The 18689-nt window shown below is 42.9% G+C and overlaps 2 protein-coding genes across 7 annotated transcripts in view; one reads left to right on the top strand and one right to left on the bottom strand.

Moving 5' to 3' along the window:
* LOC120426464 (monocarboxylate transporter 12-like) overlaps nucleotides 1-9202 on the top strand; it is a 362289-nt gene extending 353087 nt beyond the window's left edge. For all 6 annotated transcript variants that reach the window (XM_052706458.1, XM_052706463.1, XM_052706461.1 and 3 more), the window contains 4 exons: nucleotides 6118-6520; nucleotides 6590-7135; nucleotides 7203-7497; nucleotides 7566-9202. In XM_052706458.1, the coding sequence (XP_052562418.1) occupies nucleotides 6118-6520; nucleotides 6590-7135; nucleotides 7203-7497; nucleotides 7566-8027 (1706 nt within the window). In that variant the 3' untranslated portion in view covers nucleotides 8028-9202. The remainder of the gene's footprint in view (nucleotides 1-6117; nucleotides 6521-6589; nucleotides 7136-7202; nucleotides 7498-7565) is intronic.
* A 7020-nt stretch (nucleotides 9203-16222) lies between these two features.
* LOC120426465 (uncharacterized) lies at nucleotides 16223-17948 on the bottom strand. The gene is made up of 2 exons (XM_052711687.1): nucleotides 16435-17948; nucleotides 16223-16238 (listed from the first exon to the last, which is right to left on the bottom strand). The coding sequence occupies exons 1-2, from the start codon at nucleotides 17946-17948 to the stop codon at nucleotides 16223-16225; spliced, it is 1530 nt and encodes a 509-aa protein (XP_052567647.1).
* Nucleotides 17949-18689: the final 741 nt, after the last annotated feature.

The following is an 18689-nucleotide window of genomic DNA, read 5'->3' as shown; positions in this document are numbered from 1 at the left end:
AATTTTACTCCAACCTGGATAGCTTCCATCATGGATGTAGCATAACTCATTGTTTGAAACAAACCAAACAGTGAGTTTTGCAAATATTATGTTTTCGGAAAATAACTCAGGTAGTCTTAAAAAAGACTGTGAATTTTGTTTGAAATATGTACCGCAACTCAAGTGACAGACCGTTCCTATCTGTCTGAGATCAAGTATGTACTGTTACAATATACAATCTGTTCTGAAATGGTGTGCCGGGCAGGACTTATTACATTTGAATATAGAGCAATTTCATGACAAATAGGGAATCGGTTGTACCCGTTGTACCCGACCCTCTCCGATTTCAATGAAACTTTGTAGACATGGTATCCTAGGCCTTTAAAAGCCATTTTTGTGTATATGGAGCCAGTTACACTCGATAATGACATTTGAGAAGGGCGTAAGTGTTTTAAATATTGTTGTATTTTGTAATTTAAATATTGCTGTATCTCGAAGCCATTGCATCGTATCAAAAAGTGGTCAAAAACAAACTAGAGTTATCTACGTGCGCATGTATTGCGTGTACGTACACGAAGGATTTTTAGGTTAAAATTTGTACCCGCCAGCAAAAACAAATGGTAAGCTAGTGTGCGTGAGATCGGGCTTAGATAGGTCTCTTGTAGGAAATTTGACGGGCTTTCTGAAAAAAAATACACTGAAAGAAAAAAGCACTCCACTTGTATGAAATTTTTTGATTTTTAAGTTTAAAAGTCAAATTTGAAGGTGAGTCCACGATTTTTTTTTTGTTCCAAATTTTTATGAAAAAAGCCTAAAATATTACAAAAAGACTCACGAAAAATGCAGGATGGAGCAGCTCACCTAAAAAAATACAAAAATCATTTACTGAAACTGTTTTTTTTTTCAAAAGTGCTCAAAACGTCAAAATTTTCAAAAACCGAACACGAGAGTCGATTCACCAGACAATTTTACATAAAAGTCTCCATATTGACCATTGTCCTAAGTCCAATCCTTGTGAAGCTACAGTGGTTTTAAAAATAAAAATGTTGAAAAAATAGGTTTTTTGACGGTTTTTTGTAATTTCTATATGACAGACTTGATTTTTCAGTCTTGAAAATATTTTTACCGGAAAGCTCGTCCAATTTCCTGTAAGTTTGTCTTAGACCACATTTCAATTGGATGCATGGGCTTGCAGATATAAGCTAATTTACTATCCAGGTTACTACACTACACTGAAAAAATATTATGTTTTCAGTCATGAGCAATGTGATAAGCTTATATCTGTAAGCCCATACATCCAATTGAAATGTGGTCAAAGACAAACTTTTGGGAAATTTAACGAGCTGAAAAATTAAGTCTGTCCTATAGAAATTGCAAAAAAACGTCAAAAAACCTATTTTTTCAACATTTTTATTTTTAAAACCACTGTAGCTTCACAAGGATTGGACTTAGAATTTAAAACACTTACGCCCTTATCGAGTGTAACTGGCTCCATATTCATCGGAACCATTTGCGTGGTACCATGGAATCGGTTCCGGAGTGGCCACAGATACCCTGAACTGACCCAATGTAGTCAGTATACCTATGTACTACAAACAACGTTTCATAACATTGGCTCAAATTAATGTCAATTTAATGACAAAAGCTTTAAAAAACATGTTTGACGGATGTTGAGAAATTACCTCACCGGGAACTCATAGTCACAGTTAATGCCCGCAAAATGCAACTGGAAGTAACCCGCTAGATGTTACCGTTTGGAAGATACAGGCCCTCAATGTTGGGGATTAACGCGTTAATTAACGTGCTCCGATCACGTTAAAGTTAAGATCAACGTAGGCTCCGTTCGCGTTCACGTTAAAGTTAACGTTTAACGATTCCGTTAAGTTAAACGTCGTTAATTTAAACGTTTAACAGCACTGGTTCCATCACCAGTCTAAGTGATTTGAAAAATGTGTCTGCATCAACATGATACGCTTTCCTGGTAGTTTTTCCTGAAGTTCTTTTTGAATCCGATTACTTAAATACTTAAGTTTTTGGGGCAGGTAGGGAAGCTGGAGTTAAGAAGGCCAGGCGGGGTAAGACGGCCACCCCACTATTTTAATAAATATGCTAATGAATATTACTAAAATGTTTAGCAATACCTCATGCTAAATAATGGATATGGAGCCACCTTTGCCAAACATCAAAAAAATCAAACCATCCACATTAACGACCCCCGGGTCTTTTGTGGTCTCATTGCAAGTTTCTGCACGAACCTAGGAGTCCGAAGGCTTGAATGGGGAGAGCACCCAAACCTCTTTATACTCCAAGGAACCTTCCACCCCAGTGTTTGAACTGACGACCTTTGGATTGCGAGTCCAACCGCCGCCAGCGATTCCACCGGAGTAGGCTTGGTTTGGTGTGTTGTTTGTACTTATGGCATGGAGACGACTCCTACACCTGGACGGCCTAACAACCAAGGCCGGGACCGACATTTTACTTCCTCATCCGATGAAAGGTTGGAGCAGATGGGAATCGAACCCAGAATCATCCGCTTACAAAGTGGACAGCGTAAACATATTGTTTGAAATAGTATAAAAATAGCTCAAAATAAACAAATAATTTTTGACCTTGAAACTGGATGTAATTTTCTTGAATTACAACTTAAGCATTTTTTTTAGATAACAATATGTTTTCCCGCCTTCAAATATTTTTTCATGTTAAATTGAAGTTTTCCTCGGAAAAGTTTAAAAAATGAGATGAGCTATTTGCAAAAAAAAGTTTTAAAAATAATTTATTTTGGGGCAAGACGGCCATCTCCTCCGGGGGTTAGACAGCCACCCGTAATTTGTATTTTTTTTATATAGGTTATATTTTTTACGATTTTTTGACTATTAAGACATATTTGAAGATAAGGAAAAGCATTTTCAATGTTCAATCAAAACAACATTCTTCACTGTGATATAGCAAAATTCATTGAATAGTATGAAATCCTATTAAACTTTTCATAAAAATTGGTGATCTAATATTGTTTACATAGGTTTGGTTCAATTATTCTAATCGAAATAAAAAACTATTTTTTTTTTTTGGAAATGTGGTCGCAATGATATGAAATTCACTGAGCCAAATATGATTTTTTCAATTAGCATTTTTCTTTACATTTGAAACTTAATTTTTTCAACCAAAATAGTTATGATGTTCAGAGAAGTCTGTTCAACCAACCCTGTAGGTATTTGAGTGGATTTAGCAAAGTTATTAGGGTAATTTTTAGCACTGACCGTCTTACCCCACATGGGTGGCCGTCTTACCCCGCGTATTTAATATATATACGATTTCAATTATTTTTTTAAAAATTGCTGAAAAGTATTGAAAATTGGTTTTAAAATAACTAATTTTTGTCATTTCTATAATGGACTACTTGTAGAACAATATGTACGGAATTTGAGATCAAAATAATCTGTTGTGTAAATTTTATGAGACTTCTCCCTTAGAGTGACCGTCTTACCCCCAGCTCCCCTACAATTTGAAAGGACTTTTTATACGCCCCAGACATTCGTTCGTGTTTCATACTTTAGTAAAAACTGGCGCCTGTAGTTTTAATTTTTGTCTAGAAACAATATCATCCTGAAAATATACCTCTATCGAGAAATTCACAGTGAGAGTGTGTGCAACATGGAGTTAAACTTTCTGTGAAGTTGCTGTAAAGATTACCAAGGCACTTTGAAAAGTTTAACTCCATGTTGCACGCACACACTGCCACATTTAATTTCTCGATAGTGTTATCTACGTGCGCATGTATTGCGTGTACGTACACTAGCGTGGTTCATGGATATATGAAAAAGACAAAAGTGTTCCATTTCGTTTGCATCAACCGGAATTTCAAAGTTCTATGACCCCAGAAGCTAGCCTGAAAATTTGAGCTCATTTGGTAAGGTTTAGTTGCTCCAGTTTTGATCTGAAGTTAGTATGGAACTTGATTCAATTTAATATGGAGAATTGTAACTTTTTACATGGGTAATTCTCTACCAACTCACACGAAATCGGGAAAAGTTGCCCCGACCCCTCTTCGATTTGCGTGAAACTTTGTCCTAAGGGGTAACTTTTGTCCCTGATCACGAATCCGAGGTCCATTTTTTGATATCTCGTGACGGAGGGGCGGTACGACCCCTTCCATTTTTGCACATGCGAAAAAAGAGGTGTTTTTCAATAATTTGCAGCCTGAAACGGTGATGAGATAGAAATTTGGTGTCAAAGGGACTTTTATGTAAAATTAGACGCCCGATTTGATGGCGTACTCAGAATTCCGAAAAAACGTATTTTTCATCGAAAAAAACACTAAAAAAGTTTTAAAAATTCTCCCATTTTCCGTTACTCGACTGTAAAAAATTTTGGAACATGTCATTTTATGGGAAATTTAATGTACTTTTCGAATCTACATTGTCCCAGAAGGGTCATTTTTTCATTTAGAACAAAATTTTTCATTTTAAAATTTCGTGTTTTTTCTAACTTTGCAGGGTTATTTTTTAGAGTGTAACAATGTTCTACAAAGTTGTAGAACAGACAATTACAAAAATTTTGATATATAGACATAAGGGGTTTGCTTATAAACATCACAAGTTATCGCGATTTTACGAAAAAAAAATTTGAAAAAGTTACTTTTTGCGTTTCTCTTTGTTTCGTCGTCCGTGTCTGTCGCGGGTGACCATGAACGGCCATGATCGATGACGACCAACTTTTTTGAAACTTTTTTTCGTAAAATCGTGATAACTTGTGATGTTTATAAGCAAACCCCTTATGTATGTATATCAAAATTTTTGTAATTGTCTGCTCTACAACTTTGTAGAACACTGTTACACTCTAAAAAATAACCCTGCAAAGTTAGAAAAAACACGAAATTTTAAAATGAAAAATTTTGTTCTAAATGAAAAAATGACCCTTCTGGGACAATGTAGATTCGAAAAGTACATTAAATTTCCCATAAAATGACATGTTCCAAAATTTTTTACAGTCGAGTAACGGAAAATGGGAGAATTTTTAACACTTTTTTAGTGTTTTTTTCGATGAAAAATACGTTTTTTTCGGAATTGAGTACGCCATCAAATCGGGCGTCTAATTTTACATAAAAGTCCCTTTGACACCAAATTTCTATCTCATCACCGTTTCAGGCTGCAAATTATTGAAAAACACCTCTTTTTTCGCATGTGCAAAAATGGAAGGGGTCGTACCGCCCCTCCGTCACGAGATATCAAAAAATGGACCTCGGATTCGTGATCAGGGACAAAAGTTACCCCTTAAGACAAAGTTTCACGCAAATCGAAGAGGGGTCGGGGCAACTGCTGTGTGAGTTGGCGGAGAATTACCCACATGTTCTTATAGAAAATTTCCCAAAACCCTATCAAATTTTCCTATTCATAGGTTTCTTATAGGTTTTGATCCGGGGAACAACTTTGTAGAACATCGCAAAGTGCTAAGAATTGATCCTGGAAAGATACAGGATGTTTTTTAGAGTTTATTTTTTTCGGCAAAATTTCAAAATATGCTAAAAAAATTAATCTGTATCTTTTCGGGATCATTTCCTAGCGCTTTGCGATGTTCTACAAAGTTGTTCCCCGAATCAAAACCTATAAGAAAACTCTTACATGATAAAGTTTTATCGGGTTGAGGAAAACTTTCTAGAAGAAGAGTTAAAAAGTGAAAAATAAATCAATTAAATTTATTGAAATTCCATTCTAACTTCATATCAAAACTGGAGCAACTAAACCTTACCAAATGAGCTCAAATTTTCAGGCTAGCTTCTGGGGTCATAGAACTTTGAAATTCCGGTTGATGCAAACGAAATTGAACACTTTTGTCTTTTTCATATATCCGTGAACCACGCTAACGTACACGAAAAAGATTGAGGTTAAATTTTGTACCAGCCAGCAGAACAAATGGCGTGCTAGTAGACTAGCACGCCATTTGTTTCTGGACTTTATTGGTCATGGATTCAAATCACAATATTTACATTTACATCACTCCTGTCATAGGGGTTAATTTTATGATCGGGTTACTAGACGATTACAAGCTAAAAAGCCCAATATTTGAAAAGGGCTTCAATCTTAGCCTATGGCTTAAATGTTGTCTTCAATCATTTGATTTCTTGCTCTTTCTTCCCACCAGGTGCCGTCGTCGGCGTTGGAGTCGGCATGACCCGGGACTGCTCGACGCTGATGGTGGCGCAGTACTTCAAGAAGCGGCGCGAGTTTGTCGAAATCTTTATCGTCTCGGGCAGCGGGCTCGGCATCGCGATCATGTCCACCTTCATCAAGTCGGCCATCGATGCCATCGGGTGGCGGCTGGGTCTGCAGGCGGTCACGGGGACCGTGTTTATCACGTTTATCCTGGGCACTTGCTACAGAAGCGCCTCGCTGTACCATCCCCAGCGGAGGGCAATTCTGCACTTGAAGAATCAAAAGCGGAAGATCAAGGACAAAAACAAGCACGACGATCGTCCGCCGTTCTTCGATTTCAGCACGCTGCGGAGTAAAACCGTGAGGATACTGCTGGTGTCTACGGGGATTAGGTAAGGTGACATCTACGTTTTGGCTAGGCCGGCACCGGTAATGGTTTTTTTTTTTTTTTTGTTTTGCAGTGCATTCGGTATCAACACACCGATCTTCTATCTCGCGCATCAGGTCGAGGTCGACGGTATCGGGGACAAGGTTATGATCTTGCAAACTTATCTGGGCCTTGCGTGGACGCTTGGTTGCGCCGCGTTCGGAATGCTAGTCGTGCGGAACAGTGTCGAGTGTCGCATAGCGCGGCAGTATCTCTGCCAGACGGCCACCCTGATGTGTGGGCTGTGCATCCTGGCGCTGACGGCTGTTCATGGGAACTACCACGGGTACGTGATGTTCGTGTGGATCTACGGAATCTTCTGTGGGGGCTATCACTACTCGCTGAAGATGTACACGTACGAGAAGGTCCGGGCTAGGAACTTTGCCCGGGCTTGGGGATTTGTGCAGTTCTCGCAGGCGATTCCGATAGCGCTTGGGGTGCCGATATCCGGGTACATGAATGTCGGAGGATCCGGCAAGGCTGGGTACTACTTCAGCTCGGCGTGTGCCCTCCTGGGAAGTCTTGCTATGTTCCTGATTGATCTGCACAGACGCAACGTCTCGAGGCATAAGCACACGAGGTAAGTTATCTAGTTAAAGCTGGTCATGTTATGAACATTTCCAACCTTGTTGTTTCCCCCTTAACAGGGCCAACGGCACCCGGCAGCTGTGCGTCTCGGAGACGTGTCCCCAGCGGCGGAAGTTGTCCTTCTCGCAGGAACCGGACAACGAACCGGGTATCATTACGGGCAACACGGCCATGATGATCGGTCCGGAGCTGCTGATTCCCCAGCTGAGCGACGGAGCCGTCGAGCCTATCAACGGGCTGGACAAGCCCGAGCTGACGTGCATTTCCGAGGAGGGTATTGCCGACATGGACCTGCCGGATAATCTGTTGGACGATTTGGACTACGTCGGGGACTGTATCACTTCATGTAATAAGGTAAACCGGACTTGGACGTTTGACAGCTGCAGTTTTTAATTCAACCACAACGGTTTCCCTCATTTCAGGTCGAGAACTACCTTATGCTCAGTGAGTTCGAGAACAACCTTAGCGCCGAGGCTCCAGTCCTGCTGGACAAGCGTGGCCGCAAGCTGTCACTGTCCAAGACGAAAACCCTACTTGCCAATCAGCTGAACTTCCAGCACCACCCGGACTGTGCCTTGGAGCAGCAGCAACATCAGCACCACAGTCAAATCGGTCCCACGCCGATATTACCGATCATCGAGCACGAGCTTTCCCCGACAACGGAAAAGGGTCATCAACATCACGGCCATCACAACCATCACCACCACCACCACCATCACCAAAATCACCAACCAAACGAGAGGGCCAAGCCGGCTACGGACAACGGTCACTGCAATGCTGGCGGCAAACCGTGTAGGCTCAACAACAAGTGGCGTCCGTCGCCACAGGCCGGAACCTTCCTGAACGCTCGTGTGATATCTGTGATTGACGAAGCTTCCGTGTAGACACGTGGAAGCGTTTCGCGATGATTGTTTTGTAGCTTTGAATGACCATTTTTTTTGTCGGCGTGATTCCTGATTGACAGGCGATGTTTACGTTACCTCAAAGTTGAGTCGCCTTCTGACCCTTGGTATCCAGGTAACGTGAAGTTGGTAACTGTCAAATTAAACACGTGAACTATTCGACAAAAATGTCCAAAGTGCTCCACACCGCCGATTGTTTTTAAAACTAATATTGATTTTATTCTTGTTTAATAAAGAAGGAAAAAAACTGCGTGAAAAGCAACGTTTTCTGGGACTGAGTAGGTTTAAATCGTACCTGATGTGATTGAATTTAGGAAAAAGGCGTTTTCTAACGAATCAAACAACAACAAAACACTAATCGAGAATAGGAATAATACGCTTAATCGACTAGAGAGAGAAGAGTGAAAATTGCGGAATGTTCTGTACACTAACAATGCACACACCACACTTCTGTACGAACCCTATCTCTACATTCGAATCTTAAAACCGTTGTTGAATAGAAAAGTAGTTTCATCTCCAACACCTCATGCTAGCAAGCGAACAAACGAACACTGCCCAGTTGAAATACAAAGAAAAACGAAAAACTCAAGTCCACAGCACGCCGAGGAATGCATTTATACCTATTGAAACCTCAAAACTTAACACACACATAAACTTTTTTCTATATGTTCATGTCTGTTTAAATATATCTAGATAACCAATCCTGTAAAAAGAACACAAAAGAAAACAACTCTTACAAATAACTGTAGGCCTTCCTCCCGCTAACTTATCTATAATAGCGTTATTAAACTTGCTGTTTCTACATTCTGTAAAAGAGCAACAAACGCAAGAAAATTAAAGTGTACATTGAAACGATTGCCCCTCTAATAGTGTGTAGTATATATCAATATGGGATTGAAAAATAAAAACAATAATATAAAATTCAATTATGGCATCAAAACATGCAACAAAAAGCTGCCGAAAAGGGATTGCTAACTATGGAAGGAATAATATAATATTTAAACTGTTCAATATAAACCTGTACTACTTATATATTTATATATATTTATTGCTATACGATATACAACTGACTTGTATATTTCATAATGAAAGTATAAGAACTAGCGACAATTCGACAGAATCAATAAACAAATAGACACGTGTTTAGCGAAACAGAAGTGGCACCGCGTGCGCGATTATTTATTATCCGAACTGCCTAGAAGCGTGATGCCTCAATGAATAAACCTCAAATACGGACGTGAAATTAAATGCACCTACCTCAAATGCTTAGAACCCTACTATGAAAGTAAGCGATCCCTTTTCTTTCATGTTATTCATCCAATTTCTGCATCACTTGCAATTCTTCCGTTCACTTGTTGGTGCCATCCTTTCTGCATATGTTAAGTCATAGACTAATTATTAGTCTATGCTACAACTACGTTCAGGATTTCCTGAACAACACAAAGATTAAATACTACAACCATGATGATCCAGGTAAACGCCCCATGAAACAGGTCCTCCAAGGCCGGTATGACATGGATGTGAGTGTGTTGAAAGAAGAGCTCAAAACTAGAGGGTGACGAGCGGGAATTCCCGGGAAAAAATTCTCGGGAAATCGACCATTTTTGGACCTCTCGATTCCCGGGAAATTCGGTCGAGACTCCCGGGAAATTTTAAACTTAAACTATTGAAGAAAAATTATATAAACTAATCAAGAATTATTTGAAAAATTCAAAATTGTTTGGAACATTGGATGTTTAATGTTCGATATTCAAGTTCGAATAAACCAGTGTTTCTCTAATCTTTCTATTCATATTTTTTTAAAAATTTTAACTTGTCGAAAATTTCAATAACTATAATCGAGAGAAGACAAAAAAAAATTGGACCCCAAAATTTACCTTAAACATACTTTGCAGTTACACCCCAGAAATGAAATTTAATGTTTTTTTTTATATTATGCAGCTTCCACCAAACCGAAGTGCGCATCTCTTCTGTTGCGCAAAACAATCTGTTGCGCCATACAAAAATGGAGCGGTTTATCGTAAGCGTGTACATCAGTCTGTGGCGCAACAGGCCTTGACAGGTTGCGCTCGTGTTTCGATTTTTGTCTGCTTTCACAATAAATCCAGTGTTTTTTTAAATATCCTATAAGATATTGGGTTTCATATGTTTATAACGAAACTATTGGCACTACGCCCCCCTTCCTCTAACGTGGGATTTCTGCTCCAGCGCCTCTGACGAGACAGGAGAAACCGGGACCGACGTTTTACTTCACCATCCGATAGAAGCTCAGTGGATAAGGCGGGAATCGAACCCACGTCTCATAGCATCATCATATGTTTATAGGACGTTATAAAAAAACTCTAGAAATATTTTTTTTATTTATTATTTCTAAGAGGTTATAGCTTTTTCATGACAAGTTCAAATTCCATATCTTTTCTCGAGCATAGCAATGCTTATATATTTTTTTAAATTCTTAGTACCTAAGGTAATTTCGCTGTATCAAGGTAATTTCTTTTTTTTTGTGTAAAAGGCCATTTTATGTTTCACATCAACCTCAATATTAATTATATTTTGTAAAAAAAAAACTCTGGAGCGGTAATCTTTGTAAAGTTAAGGTTCGCCAATTGTAAACACTCCAGTTTTCCTGATAACTGTAAATATGTATATCTTAAATTAAAATTTAAAGTTGACCTTAAAAATGATGAAAAAAGTTTAAATTGTTGTTTTGAGTCGTTATTTATCATATTGCAAGAATCTCGATACTGGGAAATTATATATTAGCTATGTTTTTACTTCACAAACATTTAATAAACATTTGAAAAATCACTCAGTGCGAATTATGATTCGTAAACATTTTAAACTATTAAAGTAAACTATATAGTTCCTCTAAATTATGAGGATACTTAATTTAACGAATGAGTAACGAATTTTATACTTTTCTTTTTAAATTATGCCACTATTAACATAGTAAAAAAAACTCCCGGGTCCCGGGAATTCCCGGGAAATGGCCAAATTCAACTCTCGATTCCCGGGAAATTGAAAATCTCGAGAATCGTCACCCTCTACTCAAAACTCTTAAGTTGAACGTGATCGAAGTCTTCAAGATGACGAGACACAACAAGGACATCAAGTATCGTGATCAACTGTACCTGGTTCATCTCGAGAAAGGATCGACAACGCCGTCTGAGCTGAAAGCAGTTCGGGCAATTTTCAACATCATCGTGACTTGGGAATGTGCACCGTGACGTGACACAATGTTCGAACTGTTTGCAGTTTGTGCATGGTGGAAGGAACTGTTTCATCAAGAGTCGTTGTGCAACCTGCGGAGGTGAGCACAAAACTCAAGATTGCAACACAATCAACGAGAACATCGAAGCGAAATGCTTCAAATGTGGTGGCGACCATTCGACCAAGAATCGGAGCTGCCCAAAACGAGCTGAGTTTGTAAAAATTCGGCAGCAAGCGACGACGAGGCACCAACCAAATCGTCACAAAACACCACCAATTTTCACGGGCGTGGATTTTCCTGCTTTGGCGTCACCAGGAGCGGGATCTGCTCGAGTGGTTCCAAGTCTGCAGTCATTGCCGTTGAATCAGCGGCAAAAAGACACTTCAGTCAGCAACCGAGGGAAAACCAACCAGCATCAAGGCAGTAGTGACCTGTTTTCACCATAAGAACTTCTGAACATTTTCATCGAGATGACAACAACACTGCGTGGTTGCAAAACTTGCCAGGAACAAGTAAGAACAAATAAAGCTGGGATTTACATAAGAGTTTACGGAGCTGTTTGATGATCCCAGAATTTGGTGAGAGCGTTCTTGTTTTGTCCCTATTATGGAGCAGCCGTGGCTGACTGGTTACGGTTTTCGCTTTGTAAGCGAATGATCCTGGGTTCGACTCCCATCTGCTCCCAACGAGAAAATTAAGAAAATATGAATTTTTATGAAAAATGAATCAAATTTATGAAATATGAAAACTCTAAACATAAACAAAAAATCAAAGTCGCTCGAACCGGGGTTCGATTCCCCGTCCTTTGGATTGGTTGAATTAGGAATACTATTACTACAAACTATATACACGCTGGGCTTTTGTCCATTTGACAAGGGCTCGGAAGTTCTAAATAACGTTTGATTCCGATTGATGCAAACGTTCTTTAGGGCGGGGCTTGTCGATTCTAGCTGAGGTACCTCGTGCATGGCTCTATAGCCTGATAGAAATGGGTCACCGAAGCTCGGCAGAGCTAACGCCATCCAAATGCCTATGCGATTTATTTGCATGTAGAGAACATAAAATCTAAAATACATGGAAACAACTCAATTTGTAAGAAGCGACCACGTGGTCCCGTTGGTTGGTTGCACCTGGTAAGATGCGGTAAGGTCACCAAGATGTTCTATTGTCTCGTCAACAAGGCGTTCCCACCTGGATATCAACTCTAAGCTGCTACTCTACAAGACGGTGTGTTAAGTTCGGTATTTTAAATAGAAATACTCGATTTCAATGCTGAACAACTCCAATTTTATTGAGCTCTAATTCACAACGTCTGCTCTAGCAAGATGGCTGTCTCTACTTAACTCTCCTCTTGTGGGTCATACCCAAACTCCTTGTCGTGGCCAAGACCGCGACTCCGTACCATAACATCCTCCCCACTTTTTATTCCAGACAATAATCGTGTAATTTAGTCGGCAGCTTCACTTCTCGTTTGGGGCGCGATCTCTCCTGTGTAACCGTCTCGGTAGGCGATGCTTTTTCCTTCGGCTGCGGTGTCGATGACAGCGAAGACAATCGTTTGTTCGGCTTCGAAGATTTGGTGATCGGGGTGCTCGGTGAATCGGTCCACGGAAACTCCGCTGGTTTCTCGGCCACTGCTACATCTGGATTCGGACCAGACGGCAACGGATTGTCCTGTAGAACGGGATGGTTGACGGCAGGCTGCGTGTTCGGTTCTTTGCGTGACTTTAGGTTAACCAAATCCCGTCGATAGAATGCCCCGTCCACATCCACGAGATACGATCGGTCAGTTTGCTTGGCGGCGACTGTTCCGGGTGACCACACCGTAGACTTCTGTGGATGGACTTGGACGTACACTGGTGCACCGGTTTCCAGCTGCGGCAGATTACGACACTTTCTATCGTAATAATACTTTATCTTCCTCCTGTTTTCCTTGATAGCATCCGGAACTCCCTCGACCACTCGCGGAAGTAAGTTGCCAGCAGCAGTTGGGATACCACATCGTGTTTGACGAGAGAATAAGCGAGCTGCAGGACTCGATCCGATCTTGTTTGGTACATTACGCCAATGCAGGAGAGCGTACCAAAAATCCGTGCCGGATTCTTCACACTTCTTGATCAACTGTTTAGCGATTTTAACCGCTGCCTCCGATTTGCCATTCGCTTGTTGATGGTGTGGCGCTGAAGTGGTGTGACTGAAGTCCCATTCTCCCGCAAATTGTCGCCACTCTTTTCCCACGAAGTGCGTTCCGTTATCTGTCAGCAAGAGCTGGGGAACGCCATGCCGCGCGAAGTTGATCTTGCAAGCCGCGATGGCGGATTGTGGAGTGAGATCCTTCAGCAGATCAATCTCGAACAGATCGGAATAGTGATCAACCGTCACCAAAAACTTCCGCTTAATACCTCGGTACTCAGCGAAGAACACATCAAGCGACACCAGTTGAAATGGGTGAACTGGAACCGGGTGACTCTGCATCGGGGGCTTGGACTGCGAACCGGCGAATTTGGCGCAGACGGCACACTCCTTGACTGTGTCTCGAATTTGTGCGCTCATCCCAGGCCAAAAAATATTCGCACGTGCCAGCTTCAAGGTCGCCTCAACACCATTGTGGCTGATGTGAGTCTTCTCGATCATTTTGCGCCGCAGCTTGTGGGGAATCAGTATTCTGTCGTTACGGAACACTAATCCATCCTGGGTGGTAAGTTCGTTTCTGTAGCTGAAGAAAACGCGGACGCTGTCCGGTACACCACCGATGGTCTCTGGCCAACCTTCACCAATCAACCGGATCACCAGCTGCAACACTGGATCCGCCGCCGTCTCCGCCATGATCTCCGTCAGACGATCATCTGAGATGTTCAAGAAGTGCTTCAGCTTAACGTCTTCCAGGTCGCGCATCACCTTGAATATCTCCAGCTTCTGGTAATCTCCAGCTTGAGCGTGATCGTCGTCGTAAGGGGCTCGCGAAATGGCATCAGCGACGACGTTTTCTTTGCCGGCCACGAACATAATCTCCGGCTTGTATCGTTGCAGGTTCAACAGCATATGTTGCAAGCGTCGAGGGGCCGACAACAACGGCTTCCGGAAGATGTTCACCAGCGGTTTGTGATCGGTTTTGATAACGGTCTTCGGGTTGCCAACAATTAGTTGATCGAATCTGAGGCAGGCAAACAAGATCGCCAACAGCTCCTTCTCTATCTGGGCATAGTTCTTCTCCGTCGCAGTGAGGGTTCTGGACGCGTAACCGATCACACCGTCTTGTTGAAACACTGCAACGCCCAGACCGAAACCACTCGCGTCACACTCGATTACCAGGGGCTTGGTCACGTCGTAGTAGCGCAGCGTGTGGATGTCGGCTACGAGATTTTTCACTTTCTGGAACTCCTCGTCCTCAGCAGCAGTCCAGCGCCAGCTTTCCTTTTCGGCGATCAGTTTCCGCAGGTTGACAAAATGAGCGCTTAGGTTCCGGATGTACCGGCTCAAATAGTTGACCATGCCGACAAATCGCAGGAGCTCCTTCTTGTTGGTTGGTGTGGGAAAGTTGCGGATTGCGGCTGTCTTGGTCTCGTCTGCTGTTAGTCCCTTCGTTGTCAGCACGTGTCCAAAGAACTTCACCGATGTCTGACACAACTTGAGCTTGGACCGGTTGAGTTTCACGTTGTTCTCTTTGAGCCGCACCAACAGTTGTTCTAGAGCCCGATTGTGGTTGTCCAAAGCTTCCTCCAGATCCGCTCCGGTGCCGTACACCAGCAAGTCATCCGCTAACCCGGTCACTCCTTCCAGTCCTTGTATCGCACCTTGCAGCTTCAGCTGGAACAGTTCAGGTGCTGGAGAAATACCAAACGGCATCCTGACCCAGCGGTATCGACCGAATGGTGTCCAGAAGGTGGTCAACTTGCTGCTGGGGGTGTCCAGTTCCACGTGCCAAAATCCTTTTTTCGTGTCCACAGTTGTGAAAATCTTGGCGTTGCCCAACTCGGGAAGCAACTCGTCAATCGTGTCAAACTGCAAATTGGGCCGCTTCAGCGCTTTGTTGAGCGGGACAGGATCGAGACAAATCCGAACGGACTCGTTCTGGCCGCCACGGCGGACTAACACAATGTTGCTAACCCACTCGGTGTGTCGCGTTTCCTTCACTATAATGCCGTCCTCTTCCAGTTTGTCCAACTCCTGCTTCAGTTTCGGGCGCAAAGCGATTGGGACCCGACGAGGGAGATCGAAGCAATCTGTGCCCGTGGTCGGACGCGTTTTTGATTGCTGTCATTTTTTAACCTTTTTAATTGTCTTCAAAAGTGAAAAGTTTCGCAAAATCCGGAAATCTCGTTCCTATTTCCGTTTCAAGACCTTGATGGAAGTGACAAGCAGAATATTTTGTGAAATTTTTGAAATACGTCTTCCACGACTCGGAAAAGTTGCTCCACCGGAAGGAGATGTCAGCAACAACAAGATAGGAGCTTGTTAACCTCACGAAGTGGCCATAAGCTTAAGCGTTCCTGTGGTTCCACGTCTTTCAAGAATTGTCGAAGCAGATGTGGGTGGCGTTCATCATCCAGCCACTTTAAAGTTTTGGGTCGCTTGCAGTCATTCGTGCAGTACCAAGACTGCTGCCGGAGGTTCTGCTGATCAAGGCAGGAATTCAAGATTTGTGAAGTTTCAAGTGTCATGTTGCGAGGCGATCGAAATTGAGCTGTATCCAAGATTCTTCGTATTTGGTGAGAGCTTTCCATTTTTATTTCCAATTGACACAAACATTCACTCTAACATCCATACACTTCAGTAAAGACAAACCACGCCAATATTACTATATACGCGGTAGGGTGTTCCTTTGGTCGTTCGCTGTGAGTTGTGGATTGCCTGCTTCTCTAATGAAGGTTCGACTAGGGGGGCATGCTTATTAATTTCTCGTCGCTCCATACCCTCAGTGACGTGATGGGAGCAAGGGCGTCTATACAAAGTGTCCCTACACCCGCTACAAATTTCCGGTGCTTGGGGAGGGGAAAGGGGTTTCTTTTTATTCTTTGCGCCGGTATTTGTAGCACTAAAATTCGTGCAAAAAAACTTATGCACGTGGGTGTACAGATTACGGAGTAAAAGATGATCGAATTGTTCACCTAGCGCTCACATGTGTTCCAGGACCAAGTTGCCTGCGGGTATGGGGATCATACATACATACATACATACAAAGCGATTGGGACCCGACGAGGATGCTGAATAGATGGCTGCACACTTTCGTCCACTTCCAGGGAAACCACTCCGGGAAACCGGCCGTAGCCAGCGAAGATGTCACTGTGTTTCTCGACGATTGCTTCGGCTTTCACCTTGTAGACACTGAGCAGCTTCTCCTCTTCTGTGGCTGCTTCTGGTCGGCGTATCTTCACCGATCGGCAGAACTTCACAAATCCCAGTGACTGTGAAGCCTTAAGCGACAAGAGCGGGCGGTGGTCATAGTCAACGACTTGCAGGACGAGCTGGAACCGCTTGCCTTTTCGTTTTACAGGTAGCATAACCTGTCCCAACACTGGTATCGGGTTGCCACCGAAAGACTTCAGCTTGATGCTTGTTGGTTGCAGTGTCGGGTTCGGAGTTTCAAGAAGCTCAGTCAAACAGTTATACCCGATCAATGTGGCATCCGCACCCGTGTCGATCTCGCACGTAACTGGTTTCCACTTCCGGCCTAGCCTGAAATCCAGAACCGCCAAAGCACTACTCTCCACAGCTGACTTGGACTTGATTTTGGCAATCTGCACTTCGTGCTCACTTTCTTCGTCGTCGCTGTCCACACTGCTGGATTCAGAGCGTTCCTCGGAACTGCTCTCGTCGTCCTTCACCTCCTTGACACGACGGTGGCGTCGCTTCTGCTTCCAGGGTTGATCGATTTTACACGCCTTCTCAAAGTGGTTGCGGCCGCCGCAACGCTTGCATTTCTTGCCGTATGCTGGACACGCTCCCTTCACAAACTCGTGCTCATCTCCACAGAACTTACACCGCTGCAGCTTCTTCTTGGTCTTCTTGTTAATCTTCTTCACATCACTGACCACCGGCGACTCCAAGGAGAGGTGCCGCAAACGTTGCTCTGCAATCTCTTCCACGCGGCAGATATCCACTGCTTTTCCCGTTGTGAGATCCTGCATGCTCAACATTTTGGTCCGCAGGTGGCCCCACTTGTTGCTGGTCACTATTTTGAACAAGATAAACTCGTCCTCCAAGAGTGCAAATTTGCACGGTTTCGCCAAACTTTTCAGCCGGGCTGCAAAGTCATCGATGGATTCGCTGGACACTTGACTCGCCGCGAAAAAATCCAATCGGTCCACGAACAAGTTACGGCTGCGCACGACCTTCTGCTTGATAGCCTTCAGGGCCTCGGCGACGTCTTTCTTTTGATCCTCTGTCAGGTCGAAGTTGTAATACTTTTTGAGCGCAGCTTCTCCGATGACGGACATCAGAAAACTGACCTTTTTTGAGGCCTGATTCGCCGGCCAACTGTCCATGCCCACGGCTTGTGAGTAGTTTCTCCAGTTGGTTAGGAAAAACTCGTAGTTCTCCTCCATGTCTCCGTCAAGACAGAGAGCCGGTGGTGGCGGAACCACGGAACTGATGTTCGACGCCGGCACAGCACGCTGTTGTAGGCCAGCAACCAGCTTCGTCACCAGCTCATTTTGTTTCGCCATAAACTGTTGAAACTGGTCGGCATCCATTTTTTCCACTATTTTTCTTCACTTGTAGTCTCTTTTCAACTGTCAGTTAACTTATCGTTTTGTTTACGTTTTACTTGTCACTTCAGCGGATCGTTCTCAAACGTTTTCCCACACTGGTGCAATGTTTGCACTAATACACTGGTGTAAACAGTACACTATCGCACTCGCACAGCCAACAATGCGAGAAAGAGATAACAATAGTCTCTTTTGGGGAAAACGCTGAAACTTCCGTAGCACTTCACTGATTGTTCAGTTTTTTTAACTTTCACAAAATTCAATATTCGCGATATAAATGACGACGAAATCAGTTTCTATGGTCACGATTCTTCTGACACCATGTTAAGTTCGGTATTTTAAATAGAAATACTCGATTTCAATGCTGAACAACTCCAATTTTATTGAGCTCTAATTCACAACGTCTGCTCTAGCAAGATGGCTGTCTCTACTTAACTCTCCTCTTGTGGGTCATACCCAAACTCCTTGTCGTGGCCAAGACCGCGACTCCGTACCATAACACGGTGTTCAAGCCGGCGATGACGTACGGTTACCCAGCGTGGTACGACTGTGCCGCTTCCCACCGGAAGAAACTTCAAGCCAAGCAGAACCGGCTGTTGAAGATGACGCTAAATCTGGATCCTTTCCAGCCGACTGACGAAGTCCACACGATGGCGAAGATGGAGTTGATCGATGATTAGCTCCAGCGAGTGCTACCGAAGTTCTGGATGGGGTGCGTCAGTCAAT

The sequence above is a fragment of the Culex pipiens genome, chromosome 1 (assembly GCF_016801865.2).
Source record: "Culex pipiens pallens isolate TS chromosome 1, TS_CPP_V2, whole genome shotgun sequence".
NCBI classification, from domain to species: domain Eukaryota; kingdom Metazoa; phylum Arthropoda; class Insecta; order Diptera; family Culicidae; genus Culex; species Culex pipiens.
This window is presented reverse-complemented; position numbering and strand designations above follow the sequence as displayed.